This window comes from Lepidothrix coronata, unplaced genomic scaffold (genome assembly GCF_001604755.1).
Source record: "Lepidothrix coronata isolate B3197 unplaced genomic scaffold, Lepidothrix_coronata-1.0 Scaffold49, whole genome shotgun sequence".
Classification (NCBI taxonomy): Eukaryota; Metazoa; Chordata; class Aves; order Passeriformes; family Pipridae; genus Lepidothrix; species Lepidothrix coronata.
In genome coordinates this window covers 2,361,328-2,379,560 of record NW_016690229.1, presented here as the reverse complement: position 1 = coordinate 2,379,560, position 18,233 = coordinate 2,361,328, and the positions used below count along the sequence as shown (strand labels likewise).

At 49.9% G+C, this 18,233-nt stretch overlaps 1 protein-coding gene across 1 annotated transcript; it reads right to left on the bottom strand.

Moving 5' to 3' along the window:
- Positions 1–2,178: 2,178 nt before the first annotated feature.
- On the bottom strand, positions 2,179–16,940 carry RBM38 (RNA binding motif protein 38). Its single transcript, XM_017815223.1, has 4 exons — positions 16,589–16,940; positions 15,798–15,921; positions 15,128–15,182; positions 2,179–3,608 (listed from the first exon to the last, which is right to left on the bottom strand). The coding sequence occupies exons 1-4, from the start codon at positions 16,754–16,756 to the stop codon at positions 3,308–3,310; spliced, it is 648 nt and encodes a 215-aa protein (XP_017670712.1). The 5' UTR covers positions 16,757–16,940; the 3' UTR covers positions 2,179–3,307.
- Positions 16,941–18,233: the final 1,293 nt, after the last annotated feature.

Below are 18,233 nucleotides of genomic sequence, written 5' to 3'. Positions count from 1 at the left end.
GGCTGCACGTTGTTGCACCAAAGTTCTTAAAACAAGCACTGTGACCCCCCAGCTCGTGCCATCCCTTGGCTTCTGTCTGGCTGCAGCAGAGCCGAGGTGCCTGGGGTGAACTTCTTTCATGCCAGGACAACATAAGGCAGGCACATGGTGCAGGTGAAAGAGGATGATCCATCAAGCAATGCATAAAAAAAAAGAAAAAAATTACACCCTTAAGCAATTTCAAAGTAATTTAAGCACTTGCCTTGTGCTACCCTTACCAGTCAGGAGCCAGACAGCCACCACCTCTCATCCACACCCCACTGCTCATACACTTCGTTTAACTCAGCTAACTGTTAACACAGAGACCCTTTGAGCTCTTCCCACTTTCCCGGTCTAGCACCGGGACAAGGAGGTGCTTGGGCTCCTTTTTAGGAGCCACAGCCTTCCCTCACCACCTGCCACAGCCCCTCTCCCACCCGGCAGAGCTCATTATTCTGCCCGGCCGCACTTTGGCAGTCGGGTTCTCGCACACAGGAAGGCGGCAGGTTGGGCTGTTGTTTTGATGTGGCCGTTTCTCGAGATGAGCCTGGAGCAAAAGTGAGCGGGATCCAGGAATGGCATTCGGCGGTGGCAGGCTGGGTGCTGGTAGCGCCGCCTGCGCCTTCGCTTCCTGGCAGTTTGGCCACCGTTCAGGAAATTAGACAGCTAAATGGAAAATCATCACTCTTTGCACTTCAGACTGCACTGCACACGTGGTTTTTTTCAACAGCAAATTGATTTTCAGCAGCTTTGGTGTGTCCCTATTGACTGGGGGAGATGTGGGTCCCCAGTGAAGGCAAAAGCTGATGTTCAGCAGTGCCAGGCACCGCTGCCTGAGGACGGGCACCCCAGTGCTGCTGGGCTGGGGCCAAGTGCTCGCCAGTGGCTCCCAGCACCTCCATCCAGCTCCAAAATCCTCCCATCCTTCTTCTTCAGAAAGATTTATGACAGGGAGGAAGAAGAATTGCTGAATAATCTCCAGCCCCAACAGCACTTCAAAGGCAGGTCTCGGGCCAGGCTGAGCTCCTCGCCAGCACCGCGCTGGATGCGGCGCTCGGCTCTTACTCCTTTGGCAGCCCCACAGCAAATCCAGAAAGTAATTACTTAAAAAGGAAATAAATGTCACCCATATGGTTGTAAGCAAAACCCTGGGCAGGATGGACAGAGCCCCATCAGGATCTGCATTCTCACGCAATACAAGCAAGGGAGGAATGAGCTGTTTCCATTCATCCAGATGGGCTGTTTACTCTGAGGCCCACTGATGACATTAGACATGCCCACCGTGTGCCTTCCAGTTCAACAGGGTGGTTGATCAAAAACAATGCTGAACTGCCTCTGCTTTCATCCTATGGCACCCTCTTCCCCTAGGATGGCTTTAGGCACCATCACCTTTAACAGCAGCATACGCTGGTGCCAAAGACATGACACTTCCTGGCACCAGTCCTGCCCTGACCTTCACAGACATGAACCAGATAACTGGTGTGATCAAATAGAATAATTTTATTTACTTCTAAAAACTGATTCTTGAAGTTTTGTAATTGTGAAAATCTAAAAAACCAAGTTGGTTGGGAAAGTCCAATACAGCCACCTCACTAAGGCGAAGGAGGCTCAGGGATGTGAGCACCCTGCCAGTCTCACTGCTGCTGCCCCTGCCTCAGCATCAGAGAGGCCTTCAGCAACCCATCCTTAACAAGGCTTTAGCAGACCATTCACTTTTGGATAAATTCAGCTTTGGAAAACAACTCTTAGACTGAACAATTAGGAAGGTGGTGTTCTGAGGATTATGGGGTGTGATCTGACCCCAGCTGTCCCTGCTTCCACTGGAGCTGCACCAGGATGGCAGCACTTCCCACCCTCTGCTCTGCACAGTGAGAAAGTGCCCCATACCAGCACTGGGGACCCACAGCTCTGTGAGCTCAAAAACCCTGAGGTGACTTGGGACAGGCAGAGCAAGTAAGGGCGCATGGGACACGCTGCAGGGACAGTGGCACCCAGGCAGTGCCTGTCAGGATGCCAGCAGGGGCTCTTGCCCCAGGACACACACTCCTGGCCTACTCCAGCACACTCATGGTGAAGGCCCAGTGTAGCCAGATCAGGTCAGTTGGGAAGTACTCCCTAATGCACTTCAGCCAAGCAAACATGGTATCATAGAGCACTGAGTAATTTTAAAAGTTAAAATAGTTTATTGCTGTCTTTGTAGAAATGCACTTAACTTACATCGCCTGTTCTCTTCCTTTATTTGGCTGTTGGATTACAGGCATAAAAAGGTTACATTTACCCATTTGTTCAGTGACATAACACCTTTTTCCTCTTTTGCTCCACTCTTCTAAAACTCGCTGGCCAACAGCCCCAAATCTCTTTTACATAAATACTGTAAATGTCTCCATAGGTTGCAGCATTGTAACAAAAGATCTACCAAAGTAGACAAAATGTTCAGTATTCTTGGTTGGTTTTTTGCATTTAAAAATATACCTAAATTTGAGATAATCTTAAGAGTAACAATTACGATAAGAAAATAGTACAGTGCGTTGACTAAAGGAATATTCTGCTCTCCTTCAAGCCAATATTCCCTTTTGCATGTTGAAGTGATTCAGCAATTACTTAAGAACTTTTACCTACATACAATAATTTAGTAAAATGAGAATTAAACAAGGCAGATACTTACTACTATTCTTCTCATGCGAATAAAATCGCAATAAATATTAAAAAATAGTTTTTCTTTTGCTTTTTTTTTTTCTCTGTAAGGCATCTCTGAGTATTACAAAGTTTTTGTACAACCAAAAAATAAGATTGCTTTTTCTCCATGTTCTCCAAGTACCTCTGTACCTCACCAGTAAATAAGAGGATTGCAGGTTTGATGAGGAAGGAAGGGCTGACGGGGAAGGGGAGGGTGGAAAGAAGACCACAGGTGATGGAAGCAGACCGCAATGTGTGCAAGAATCTGTAGTTCTCCTGTGAAACATTTCAGTCACTTTTAGAACATCTTCAAGACAGTATCTGTCCAGATTGAAGGAAAAAAAAAAAAAAAAAAAGAAAAAAAAACTTACCAGAAGTCCATTTTCATAAGCACAGTCAGACTGCAAGGGTTTGGGTTCGCCCTCAACACTATAAATAGCTTAGGTATCGATATGCACCTACATAAGGGAGATAAAGGGACGGGGTGATTTTTTTTTTGTTGGTTTTGTTTCTTTTATTGTTTTTTTTTTTGTTGTTGTTGTTGCTTTTGTTGTCCTAGTCGTATCCTTCCACGGTACGATTGTCCTAGGAGGCGAAGGCGCGGGCAGGGCCCTCACTGCATGCGGTCAGGCTGCAGCTGCTGGGGCTGGTACTGCACGAAGGCCGTGGCGGGTGCTGCGGGGTTGCTGGCGGTGATGGGGGGCTGCACTGTGCCCGTGTAGCCATATCCCACAAACCCGGCAGCGGGGGAGGCAGCGTAGGGGTACTGGTCGTAGGCAGCTGTGGTGTACTGGGAATAGGCTTGGCTGGCGGCGGTGTAGTCGATGTAGGGAGACGTGATGGACTGCACAGGGGTAGGGATCACCACGCTGGGCTGGATGATAGCTTGGGGGTAAACATAGTGAGGCGTGAGTCTGTGGAGGCAAAGGGACAGAGTCAGCGAGGGGCTGGGCTCCCTCCAGCCTGCATGTCCCCTCCTCCCCCCCAAATTCACGTGTATCAGCCACAGAAACGGTGCTGCCCAGCAGTGCTGCCCTCGAGCGAGGGGTGCTGCTCGGGGCGGGGGATGAAAAGCAAAACACTCCTAGACCCCAAGGGTGGAAGTAGTGCAATGTGAAGCATGGACTGCAAGAAATACACACACCCTGGTCCCTGGCTTGTATCTCCCATTATCCAGGCTGCTGGTTCCCAAAATAACCTTCCTGGATGACCATGACACAGCCCCTGCTCAACTGGCTTGCTGCATCTACCTGGCACTCACACACCCTTGCCTGTCCCTGCCAGCCTTGCTGCCTCCCATATCCTCCAGGTCCCACCACCCCAACCTGGGTGTAAGGTTGTGAGGACCCACAGCCCCTGTGGGACACCTCCCAGCACCAGGGACACCCCACTGCTCTCCACTTGCCCACCAAGGATGACCACCATCCCCTGGCACAGCCCTGGGCCCTCCAGCTTGGGAGCTGTTATCAGTTACCACACATTTACGCCCATGTTTCCATAACACTGGATGTTTAGGGCAATGCTACAGGGTGTTTGTTGTAAAACATGAGATATTAATGCTGGTTTTCTTCCCCTCAGCAACACTCCCCAGGAGTGTCCGTTCCAGCAGCCCCTGGCCCAGCAGTGACACTCCTGTGCCCATGAGCTGACACATATCTGCTGCCCTTTCCATGCAGGTCCTAAAGCACTGCTTCTCCCAGCCACTTTGCCCCTGCCCTGAGGCAGCCATGCTGCTGCTGAGAGGAACTTAAGAACACCACAGTCAATTAAAGTCCATAGGTGGAAAGATCCTGGAGATGATTAATGCAGGAGTGCCCACTAATGTACTAGAAACTGCTAATGAGGAGGAAAAGAAAAAAAAAACCAGCAAAATGAAAGGGATGTTTTTTCCAAAGGGCTCACATCAACTCAGGCCTCAAACAAGAGCAAAAACTGCACAAACCTGAAGGTTTAGGTCCATCCACACAAACTGCCATGGGCCAGACAAAAATGGGAAATTGCACATGGACTACAGAGTGTGAGCAGCCCCTGCCCACATAGCCCACTGCAGCAGAGCTCTGCTGTGTGTAGAGTGACACACCTGGGGCTTGTTTAAGAAATGGGGGGTGAGGACTGTCACCAGCTATTGGCACAGGCCCACTGTGGGAGATCAGAGCCACAAGCACCAAAAAGGGCACCCTGTGGAGAAGGTCCCTTTGGTCACTGCTTGCTGAGCCACGTAAGGCCACAGCACAAACCAAAGCCATCCTCTGGAGAGCTTGTGCCACTCTGCTCCCAAACCCAACTCGTTCTGGTAAACAAAAAAAAAAGCCCAAGCAAAACTCTGCAGAGAGCTTATGCAGATTCAAATATTTTGGGGATTTTTGTGTGGATGTGTGTGACAGCACATTTTCAAACATAACCACTTTTAAAAGCCTCCCACGGGCTCTTCACAAGGCACAGGGCTGTACATGACCACCTTCATTCCACCCAAGCATCCTAAGTCTTGGCCACCACCTACAACGTGCTGGGATCCACCTGGGGCTGGTCCCTCCTATCCAGCACTTGCAGGGCTGTTCCCATTTGCTTTACAACCAGCACCTGATGGTTTAACCTGCTCCTCAGGCAGGAGAAAGGCTTCTCACAAACAAGTGCTCATCTGAACCGAGTTTTCTCTCATCTTCCCACTGCCATATGCAGTTTGTTTTTTCTTGAGTCCATTTGCATGACAAGAGAATGACTGTTCTCTCTCCACACAGCAACACTGCCCCTGAAATCAGGGTCCTTTGATTAGACAAGGGCACCAGGGAGGATGGAGAATGGCAAGAAGCACCTCAACCTTTGGCTCATTAAGTGCAAGACCATCTCCCAGGGCCAGAGCCATCCCTGGCACAGAGAGAGGGACCTCACAGCCCTTCAGTCCACGAAGGCACCATACCCAGTATCACCCTGTGGGTAACAAGAATGAGATGAGGCAGCAGAAATTCATTGAATCCGTTTTTGTTCAGCTCTGATCTAAACTGAGGCTGGCACAGCTGAGTCAGAGCTGGAGCTTATGCACCAGTTCAGCCCAAGGGTACTTAATGTCACACACTCACATGAGGCAGCAGCACCCACCTCTTCTAAGGAGCAGGGTTAGTCCCACCCAGAGGTTCCTCCTGCCTCATCTCTGGGGAATTGTTCTCTTTCATTTTGTTTTAAATAAGGCAGAGGTGCAATGCTGCTCTCCTGCTCTATCCCCTTGCAGATCAGCAGCTCAGACTGGTGGTGGATCCTCTGGCTGCCTGTTGCCTCTCCCTGCACATCATGTCCCACTAACAGGCTTCCTGGTACTCCAGGGCTCCATAAAGTTAAAACCACAAATGTAACAAAAAAAAACAATACACAATCCTCAGGACTCATTAAAACCCACCCACCAGCAGGAGCAAAGGAGGGGCCTGCACTTTTCCCCCTCAGAGGCATTCAGTCTGCCCCTGCCAAATAACTGGGAGGACAGTCCGAGAGACATGGAGCAATCCAGCCTGAGCATCAGTCCTGTTTGAGCAGCTCCACAGGTAACCCCTTGATGTCCCTTGCTGCCACCCAACTGCTCTTCAGAGCTGGCACAGCCCATGTGGGGGATGTGGCTGAGTGGACATTCCCGGCTCATCCCTGAGAAACTCTGCATGTTGGCTTTGCTTTCCTGCATGGAGCTCCACGATGGGCTCACAGACAGCAAATCCACAACATCCTGCACTGCTTTTTCCCCCTCAGCAAGGAAAAATTCCAGCTCTCCAATGCTACTTGGAATGAAAAGCACCATTAGTTTGGAAGACAGTAAGTACTCCTGTACCCTGTTTCCAGAAATACATCCCAGTCCAATGCATACACAAGCACACATCACACACAATAGCTTACTGCACTAGAAAATCACACTCAGCAGCTCCAGAATCTGCTTCTAAAGGGAATGTAAATGTAAAAGGGAAGGTTCTTTTGGTCTGTGGGATTTTAATAATTTAGCTAGAAACTTCAATCAAGATATTATGCAGTTTTGATTTCTGAATTAGGTGGACAGATGGCAACTCATCGATCAAAACAAAACACACAACCCAAGGTAAGGTCACTTTGATGACTTGCAGCTACAAACAAAACAAACCAGTGCAATACAATGAAGTTCTCTACTGGCTACATTTAGCATCCACAGAAAACCTTAAAATATTTTCCCCCCCTTCCATTATTTCTGAAGATGATCTTTCAGGAATAATAAGAAAAAAAAAGCAGCAAGCTGTTTTGGAGTTCTCTTTCTAGAAATCAGCAAACTTGTCTCTGAATTTCTACAGGATGAGTCACATCTGTGTTTTAAGATGCCTTTCCCTTCCTCCCTGCAGTTTTCCTCCATCCCCCACAATGGGCCCTGCCAGCCAGAAGAGAACTTCATCAAAAACACACAGAGTGTGATTATAAAACATCAACCAAGTGATCAGCCACGGCCACCACACGTCAAAGTCATCCCGTGAACAGCAGAGGCACGAGATGCTTACGGCATGACAATTAATCATGGGCAAAGGCCACCCAACACAACGAGCACGGTCAAACCTAAGCCTAGAGCCACAGGAGGGACTCAGGAGGGCCGTCGTGGTCGCCACACCAGCCCATGCTCCGAATCCGTGGCACCACACCACGCCACCCCAGCAGCCAGGGGTGAGACAGAACAAATGAGATGGTCACAGAGCCATTGGCAGAGGGGACGCAGGCTCCATTCTGCTTTTGCTGTGCAAAATATGGAGGACAGAACAAAAGGAGCCTGTTTTGGTGCAGTCCTGGGTGGAGATGTCCAAACACATCAGGTGAGGTTTGCAGTGCCAGCGCCCTTGGCTCTGGGGAGGCACTGCCTGCTGAAAAAAATCAGCTTTCTGAAACCTGCTGTCACCCAGTTCTCCCCACCACAGCTGCAGGGCTGCCAGGATGAGCTGCAGAGCAGGGGTGGCTCTGCAGGGGTAGGCAGCCGGGAAGAAGTGACAAGTCAGATGGCCATGTGCTCCACACCTCATCCCAAATGACAAGGAAGAGGAACGAGCCCTTGTCAGCCACTCTCATCTCAGAGTCACTTCATATATTTGATTATTTTATATCACATTTACACCTAAAATGTGCTTCAGCTGCAGTTTGTCAGCTCTCTCCCATCGTGCAGGACTTCCTATGCATGAGCCATGAGCAGCTCCTGCAAGCTGCAAGAGTTTGGGAGAGCAACAAGTGGGAGTTCCTGACCCCCTTGATCCCTGCCAGCCCTGCTGGGAGCTGGTTTTGTCACTTCTGGAGAGGTGGGAGACAGCTGCAGCCCTCTGTCAGGAGGGACACAGCATCACAAAAACACTTGGGAAACAAGTAGGGGCACAGGGCTCTTGGCAGCCTCACAGAGATCAGGACACAAATGCCACCGCCACGACCAGCCTTTTATTCCTTGAAGAATAAAAGAAACAGAGCCCTTTGTGTCTGCCAGTGAAGGCACAAATTCTGGCATTTGACCCCAGGAATTTGGCCTCCATTTCCATTAGGCTTGACCCATTAGCTGCTACAGGGACACCCACACTGCCACAGCACGTGATGGCAGGCGGTGCTGGTGGTACTGCACAGCCACAGCTGTCCACAACAGCAATGTGAAAGCTACCCTGGTGATGTTACACCTCCAACCACAGCCTGGATGACAGATCAGAAGATATATTTTGAAGTGGTTCATGAGTTTAAAAGCTGCTCCTGGAAGCATACCCCACACTCGCATTAGCAGTGCCATGACACCACCTCGGAGCTGGTGATGCAGGCACACCTCCTGAGGTAATTCACACTCCAAGAAATCGTTCCTCAAGGACACTCCCAAGCCAGAAAGCACTCACCTCAAGTAAACCTGCGTGGAGCCGAGGCAGGCTTGGCAATAGGTGTCACGTGGGCCCCAGCCACAATGACAGGCTGTAGAAATGTGAGAAATTCAGGTCCTGTTCTCAATCCAGACATGATGAAGAGGGGCCTCAGGCTGGAGCATGGCCAAGGCGGGGGGCCCTGGCTGCCAACAAGGACTCTGGCTCCAGCAGGAGATCACAAAGTTTATCTACCAATACTTTGGTGCAAACCAGGACATTTGCTGTGTCCTGACCATTCCATCTTCCCTCACCATTCACTGACAGAGGCTGGGCTTCAACCACTGACAAACCTCCAAATCCTGGAATGTCCCTACTAAAGCTGATGCACTGAAATGTCAAGGGTTCTGCCTCATCAGCCAGCTATCCAAGCCAGCTCAAAGTCAGACAAGGATGAACTCTGAAGCTCCATGGTATTTATCCTCACCTGCTGCAATACGACACAAACACAGAATAGCAAACCAATCAACACAATTTCTGCTCATCTTGTAACTAATTTGCCTGTCTGTCTTCTACTCATCCTTCTCTGGCCCTTTGAGAAAATTTACACAGCAGCTTGTGCAAAGAGGTACATGACTGTATTTCCTACTTCCCTGCTGGGATCAGACATCACCACACCAGTGGCAATCACAAAGGGATAACATGTCACAACAGACCGTCCTAGACTGCAATCAGTGGGGAAAAAAGAATGAAAGAAATAAAAAAGAGGCTGCAGACCAAAGATGAAAGTACACCTCACAAAGATCTAATCCTTTTTCTCAGCTCAACCAAGAGTCTGAGATCAACATGCTGAGCTCCACTACGAGTTATAGCCAGGCTCAACAATTTTCAGCTTTATCCTCTGCATCTTGCTTCCCCCACACCCAAAGGAAAAAGGAAAAAAAAAGAGCCATAATCCCAAACAAAGGCATGCTGGGCCAGACCAAAAATAGTTTTGGAGAAGCAGGCTGAAAAACACTCAGGTAGCAGGAGATAACATCTGCCTGAAACAAGAGCCATCTGGCACCAAGGAAAAAGCCACAAGGAAGTTTATCCGCAACTAGTCAGCTATCCAGAGAAGGAAAAAGCCCTCCCCTTTGGAGTTATCAGCACAGCCAAACCAGAAATGAACCAACAGAAGAAACAGAGACTGTTTCACGCCAGTGCATGACAGGAGCCTGAGTCCTTCAGCACTGGTGTGAGGAACCTGGTGGGATTCTAGGGAAAAACAGAGGCTCTGAAAGATTAACCCAGGAAGCCCCAGCAATTCTGCCTTTAACTGATCTCTCCAGTTTTCTTCTGCAGTTTAGAGAAAATCAATAGCAGAAACATTTCTAAAGTCTTCTGAAGTACCTGACGAGTTTTGGCATAATATACACTACAGTGACTACTTTCAATTGGTTCCATTTTCAACAGACTTTCTTTCTTTACACACATGATCCCTTCCACTGACCTTTAATTAAAACCATCCACACATTTGATTTATCAAAAACCCTTTCTTGGAGAGATGAAGTATTTTGAAGTAGAATGCTTCAGCTATGGAAGAAGCAATGAGATATCTATTTTCGATAAAAGAAGGCCTACACTGATAAAATGAGTACTTAAGTAATTTCTCAGTCAAGAAAGAAATTCCATTTTAAGAGAGTTTGTGACCTCTGCTGCCGTTTGTGCCTTTGCTGACCTAGGACGTGTAAGATGTCTCCCTCCACACCTTCCTGCAAGCTGGAATCACGGGGGGATGTGTGAGCCTGGATCCAGCATGGCTTTCCCAGCCTCTGCTGCTTTGGCCAGAGCAGAGCCAGCAGCAGCTCAGCTCTGACACGGGAGAGCTGAAATGCTCAAAGCTGGAAACAGGGAAACTGCAGGGGACAGCACAATTCTGTTTACAGCAGCACTTGGAAACTGAGAAACAGGAGACTCAGTTTTAACTCCGAGGTCCATGACTTTTCATCTTTTGTGATCATACAGTATATTTAGCTCTGGTATGTAGCTTGCTCCCATCTGTGGGGAACAAGTTCTTCACGTATGTCATATTTAGAAGTGACCCGGTGTCCTTGCTACCAAATTATCAGCACAACAACTGTCTGGTTCCCTGGCTGGTGCCCTCAGCTCGGAGGCAGGATGCCCAGGGCTGCATTCATCATTCGAATTACTGGGCATGTGCTTAATACTACGAGTTAGGGACCAGTATGCCAACAGCTGCACAGAGGAAAGATGAGCTCGAGTACAAGCTGGACTGCTCCGAAAATTCAGATGCGTCCATCAATCTGCCACGTTGGGACTACTGGCACCAGCCAGTGCAGCAGAGGAGAATTTTGGATCTGCCACTCCCCAGCTCCTGCACCAAGGGGAAAGGACTCGGGTCGCTGCTGCTAAGGAGGCTGCTCTTGTGCTGGGGAGGATAGCAAGCAGATCCACTGAAGGCAGTGGAATCACACAGAGAAGATGGCACAACCTGAGCTGTGTGCCATAAAGACAAAATTAGAGCCAGCTCAGCCTCTCCATCACACACCTGTGCTCTGACTGCACAGGACTGGCTCAGAGCCTTCACTCGGAGTCCATCCCTTGCAACAGGTCTACGACTGTCCTGAGCTTGGCACACCATTTACACAGCCAAGTGTAAGGTCAGTGTATCAGACCAAGCTTTCCTTTTGTATTGTTCTACAAGCAATACATGAGCAAACTGCACCTAAACCCAAAACAAACGGTACACCAAGCCCTTGGGCTTGACACTAGTACTTGCCATCTTGAAGCAGACATCCAAGCTAATTCACATAGCCATCTGATCTGCTTATAAATATGTGACTATGCTTAAAACCCACTAAATAAATAAATAAAGGATCTCTTTCCGCCTGGCAAGCATTTGGTCTGAAAAGCAGCCACTATGCCCAAGCACTAGGAGCTGAAGCCGTTTGGAAACTGGATTTGAACATTTTTTTAGGAAATCTCCGCAAAGCTTTCATGTTACTTGTACAGGATAACATCAGGTGCCAGGTGCTCCATCCCCAGGAGCCACCTGTGGCCGGCAGAGCGGGATGGGTTTGGGATGGGATCCTGCAGCTCCCCAGCTCTGGATAAGTGAGCAGTAGGAAGTGGGAGCAGGGGGATGCCAGCTGACAGAGGCTGAGCAGAGCGTGGCCAGCGTGTGCTGCTTTACAAGCATAACCACAGAAAAGATGAAAGTTTGCTTCCTTTTATTTTTAACCCAATAGAGAAATTTTAAGGATAAACAGCTGCAAGGGAGGGTGGGCTGACACAAAGAGGGACTTTCTTCACTTCCTAACTTCAGCAGCATCAATGCATGAAATTTTAAACTCAAAGCAATTTAACTCTTTGTGATGCTGCCTGAGACCAAATGTGGGCCAGAGGCAGGGGATCACCACAACAAGCAATTACACAAGGATGGGGTCTCTAGAGTAATGACATCCCATGTGCTGATATGGAAAGAGCTGGATCCTGCTACAAGAGACAGCTTTATGTTTCCAAGAGCTCAGTCACTGGTAGATCTCCCACACAGATAGCTCCTTTGCTGAGGCACAGCCACAGGAATGCATCTGCCATATGCTGCCTGTGTCCAGAGCAGCAAGCATGGCTGCAAAGCAGAGAACCAGGGAATCCCCGTTCCCTGCACAGAGTCGAACCTGTCTCCAGCATCAGAGCCCCAGAGGAGGGGACTAAGAGGTGGGCACCAAGCAGCTCTGCCACATCACCTGATCACATTAAGCATGGTAGCTGCAGGGACACACTGTGGCACTGCCAGGTGCCTCCAAGCAAAGAGCAGTCTGTAAGCCTCAGGCTGAGCCCCAGGCCTAATGCTGCTTCCCTAAACTCAGGAGCCAGATCTCCAAGTCACCCTGACACAGACGCATCCTTTGCCTTGCATTACTGTTAAGATCTCCGATTACAACAAGCCAAAAACTCCTTCTCAAAACAGGATTTACTACCGACTCCGTGCTGTCTGCCATGTGAGTGCCTCCCCTGCCAGGACAGCAGGAGGAATGAGAGAGGCTCCTCATGGTTTCTCTTTCTGTTCCGCATAGCCCAGGCAATATTTACAGCTGCATTTGGGTGCCTGGGGCTGGGGGGGGAAGCCTTCAGTTTATAAATAATCCTCACTGATGTTTGGGTAATTTTCATAGTTTCCATTCATTTCAGGTTTCACCAAAACCTGCATTTTGTGGTTTGATGGTTGAACGTGACTGGCTGCCTGGCTCTCAGTTAACTGCCCAGAAGTTAACGGTTGTTCATTCATTTCTGCCTTGCCAAGTCCAGCTCACACACCTAGTACCCCGTGCCCCTTAACAATCATCCTTTGGAAACCATATCCCAACCCCTGGGCACAAACACTTTGCAGAGACAGGAAGTGCAGGAGGGAGAACCAGGCAACATCCCACACCACGGGCAAAGCAGATGAGCCATTTCATTTGGGACAGGTCAGGATCCACTCTGCACAGTGCAGAGCAAACAGACAACAGCAATTCTGTGAAGCTTCCAAAGACAGACCCTGATAAACTCCTCATCTATCCTCACATTCCACAGAGGGCCAAGGAAATTGTGGGTTCAAGGGAATGTTAGAGTGGAGCCTGGCAGGCTCTTAATTCTGTTGGTCTACTGATGAAACAAAGAGGTAACTGGCAGCCAAACTTTGTTGCTTGACTGAGCACCTGACAGAAGCCACAGAGCAGCCCCAGTTGTGGTGCTCAGGTAAATGGCTCCACATTTTGCCAGACCCACATTTCCAGTGATTCTGCTGCAGCAGTGACCGAATGCAACAAAATTCTTGTTTACTGATGCTTGCAAATAATGATATATAATCCCCTGCCTACAACCCTCCATTCTCCTGGTTCCTGTCTCTTGGCAACTGATAAATAATTTATAGTGCTGTATGTGCTAACTGCAGCTCTGCTGGTTTAATGATGAAACCAATGCCTAAGAACCGGAACAGGAACTGTCTAGATCACCAAGAGCACGTAATCAGTCGATCCCACACTCCTCTGTATGTGAAACCAAAAGCAAATTATTCAAAAAAACCCCTGTGTTTTCCAGAGCTGTGGCTGTGGGGTAGGAACAGCACCCACAGAACTGCAGATAATCCGCAAGGTGCTCCTGCCAACACCAGGAGCTTAATGGGCTTCACCATTTTGCTCTGCTCTATTTGCATGCATGGCAGAACTCACCACAGGCTGCTTTTATTGTCAACTTCTCTCCTGCACCCCTGTGCAATGTGGAAAACCTCCGAGTTCACATCCCAAAGGTACCACTGCTGCCTGTGCTGGGGGCTACGAAAGCTATTTTACCTCCCATGCAAGGAGAGCTGCTAAAAAGCAGCATCTTGTCTATGCAGATTACTGTGGTTCTTGCACCAAAAAAAAAAAAAAAAGGAGACTCTTCATTTCGTGACAGATGTTCTTCGAGTCTTTCCAACAGAGCTGTAACCGCTTACGAAAACCGGCATGTTTGAACCACACACAGCACACGTACGCTGGGTGTGCACTATTGTGGCAACACATCCTCTTATATCCATAAACTCATCGGAATGAGGTTATCCAGGCAGTCGGCAACTTTAGCCATAAGGGCAGAGGAGTGGAAGTTTCTGTTTTATTGTTAGATCCTTTTTCTTAAAAACAAAAACAAAAAACAAAACACCCCCCCCCCCAAAAAAAAAATGAGCGGAGAGCAGGAAAGGGATGAAGTATCTCAGTTGACAAAGGCCAAAATCCCATCTATTTATATTAGAGGCACACAAACCCCACAACAGAGCACTGCTCAGAAGCTTTAAAAAATGCACCTACTTCCTTAATGCTCTTAGAAAATAATAATAAAAACCCCCTATCAATATTCACTTTCTGAAATGGTGTAAAAAAAGAGCTGCATCAATCATTAAACAGTTAAATGAAGGCAGTATGACAGTCACTATTGTTCTCGTGAAGCACACTTGTCTTTTGCCGAGCAGCTGCCAGATCCTATTAGATGTATAAAAAGAGGACTTTTCTAACCGAGTAGGGATGGTATAAGCTATTGAAAACAGCAGACAAAAGCCCACTTTTGCAGACTATTCAAGCCTTGTATAACATCTGTCCAAAATCAATTTTTGACCTAATGTTACTTTCATTAAGTAACAGACTTTGTTTCCAATGCAATTTGTTTTCTAGGATAAAACTGTATCCTAAGCGTTATTACGTGGGAAACAGCACAGAGGAAGCAGAAAATCTTATTTGAGAAACACGAGAACAGAATTTGCTTAATTGTTTTGACACCTTAAGTACTATAATAGAGAAACTATTTTCCATTTATTTGAATTCTTGTGAATTCTTGCAGTTGGCAAAGCAGAGAGCAATGCACCGGGTTTATTATGACTATGATTTACTGAGGATAAAGAAGGATCTTTGGGAATTACATTAAAGTTGACAAATGCACAAAACTTCTGAAATCTCCACCAGAAATAAAGTACTCCGAACATTAACAACAGCTGTTGAAACTGTCCAGTCTTGACGGCCAAGGCTTTTTTCACACATTTTAAACAATGAGGAAGTTGATTCGTGAATTTGATTTCAAACAGACCGTTAAGAAAGATTTCCACTTACCCAAAGGGTCTCTGAATGAAGGCTGGATGTAGCTGCTGCACACCTATGGTAAAACCTAAAAAAAAAAAAAAAAAAAGGTTCAGAAAAAAAAGAAATATTAATGAATGGCACCCATTGTACCATTCAATTTGTAACTTGCAGGCATAATTACACCACATGTATATGCATTTTATCTGCTATGCATGTGAGCAAATTCAGAGCCCCATTTAGAAGCAAGTTAAATTTAACATGCGTATGTCATATGCACGAGGAGCAGATGGGAATTCAGATGAAAGACCAGTGTGAACGCGCTGTTATGGAACAGACAATGGGGTAAAAAGCCTTATTTTACACCCTGGGTACTGTGCTCATTAAACCAAAGGGTGGAATGATGAAACGGATCTTAGAGTTAATTCCCATTTAACGAAGAGAATAACAGGCAAACAGATCAGCCATGGAAGAAAACAGCTTTAACTCAGTTCTATGAACTTCGGTGTGTAACACCAGCGTAACAGGTACAAGTAAGAAGATACAGAAGGGAGGTAACTGGACTACGCTGTGTCCTCAGCCAACAATCGGAACTATGGGAGACAGATAAGTGTGCACCAGATCAGATGAATCCAGCCTGAGGAACTTGTTTCCTCGTCTTACAAGTTATTCTAATAGAGACGGTCTCTCCTGGATGCCTCACCAGTTTGAATACTCCTTGGTTTTGCTCCCAAATACGCCAGGTTCACATTTGCTTTCCTGCCGTCAATGATGGGGTTTGGGTCTTTGCATGCTCTTTCTGCAGCAGCTCTGTCTGCCATGGTCACCTGGAATCAAGCACAGCCTTGTTTGTAGCAACAGTGCTTTGTAAACACTCCAGCAACAGGCACTAAGTGGAGTTTATTTATTGTTCTATTTTGAATCAGGAGTTAAACTCCCTCCGAGCAGCCTCGCTTGCATGGCAAGATGGGAAGGGGCTGCTGGGACCCGATGGAAAAGTGGGCTCCCCCCTCGCCCAGTTTCCCCGCTGGGCTGGTGCCAGCTGTTTTCCCCTGCCGTTCCACCTCCTCTCCGTGCTTTTTTAAGGAGCTGGTGGAGCTCTCCCCAAACGCCCCGGAGCAGAGGAGCTCAGGGGAGCTGCGGGCGGGATGCGGGGACCGGGGGCATCCCAGCGCCGCGCTGAGCTCCGCACGGACATACGGCGGCGGGACGGGGGGAGGAGGTGCTGAAACGAACGGCACGGCCTCGGCCATCACGAGGGGCTCCCTCCCGAGCCCCCAGCCCGGCCTTCGTCCTGGCCGAGCCCCCCGTTCCCGTCCGCACCGGGCACAACCCGGGAGCAGCCGGAGCTCCGCAGCAGCGACGGGACGGGCGGCGGCTCCGCAGCGCCGGCACGGGGGGTTCCCAGCGCGGGGCTCCGCTGCCAGTCCCCTTCCCCGGGCACGGGGCACAGCGGGGGCAGCCCCGCCCGGCCCGCCGGGGAGCGACACTTACAAAGCCGTATCCTCGGGATTTGCCCGTCTGCCGGTCGGTGATCACCACCGCCTCCTCGATGTCCCCGAAGACCTCGAAGTACTTCCTGAGGGAGGAGTCGGTGGTGTGGTAGGGCAGCCCCCCGACGAAGATCTTGGTGAAGGTGGTGTCCTTCTGCACGGTGTGCATGGTGCCCGGGCGCGGCCGGCCCCGGCCGGCATCCACCCCCCCAGAGCAGGAGCCGCGCCCCGCCGAGCCCCCCGCGGCGGCCGAAGGCAGCGCAGCGGCGGCGGGTCCCGGGGGCCCTCCTACAGCCGCCTCATGGCCGCGCCTGCAGCCGGAGCGCGGCCCCGCGCCCGCCCCGCCGGTGCCGGTGAGTAGCGGCCGCCCCACCGCCGCCGCCGCCTTTGTAGGGCCGCGCCGCCCCGCCCCGCCCCCGCCGCGCAGGGGCGCTCGGGGCGCGTAGTCCGGCCCCGCCGCGCCGGGAGCGCCCCGGCCCCTCACGGTCCCCGGCCCCTCACCCGGCCCCGCCGCTGCCCCCCGGCACTGCCCCGCGCCGCGCCCGCCGAGCCCCGCGCCGAGCGGCCGCAGCCCCCGCGGGCCCCGCTGTGCCCTGTGCCCCACTCCCCGGGCGCACCGTGGGGGTGCCCCGGCGGCCGCCCCGCTGCCCGTGCCCGGCGCTGACTACAAGTCCCGGCGGCTCCCCCCGGGAGCAGACCCGGCCCCCTCCGGGCGAGGGGAGCGCTCCGGGGGGAGCCCGCCAAAGAAACCGCCCCGAGAGCGGGCGCTCGGCACCCCCGGCCCGCGCTTATTGCACAACGATCTCACCCCGGCAGGTTCGGGCGCGGGGACAAAGCCACCCGGCAGCTGGCAGCCGTGGTGGCACCGGCGTGCTCGAAGCCAAGGCAGGAGGAAGGGCTGGTGTTGAATCGAATCACCAGGGAGGTTCAGGCACCGAACAGGGCTCCAGAAGTATCTTTCTTAAGGTTCTTAAGCCTCCTGCTTTCTCCTCTGGACACTTTAGCATCTACCTGTGCAGCCTGCGTCTGTGGACAGGGATGCACCATTCCCGTTGGTGTTCAGCAAAGGGATTCTCCTCCACTGTCCCCGTTTTGCATTTTGGTCCCTCAAAGGACAGGCAGCTCCTACTGTGAAATATAAGACTGTGAAGTGCCACTACCTTTGACCTGACCTATAGGTTTCAGCCTTGACCTGTGATTCAAACCTTGGGGTATTGTTACTGTAGCACAGCCCCATATTCACTCCCTGTACCGCTCTGTCCATAACTGCAGGAAAACAAAACCTGAAAAGCTACTTTGTACCTCAGAATCCATTGCTGGAGAACACTTGCAATGCTTTATTTCCTCCAACATCAGTTGGAGTCTGGGGTGTGAGAGAGGGTCCCAGAAGTCCTTGTTCATTCTGGTTTCCATCTCCCAGAACCTCAAGAACTGCCCCTGTGCCTTAGGTTTATCATTTTACAGAGAAAGAGATTTTTTGCCACATGATAAATGCAGAGGTAACATGTTAGCAAAAAAAGCCAGTGAAGTTCTAAATCACCATCTACTTTGGCTTCTATACAGCAGGTTCAAACTGCAGACGTTTTTCTTTTATGGACCCCACAGAGAAAAGCCAGTTATTTCAAGAGAAAGGAATGCATTAATGT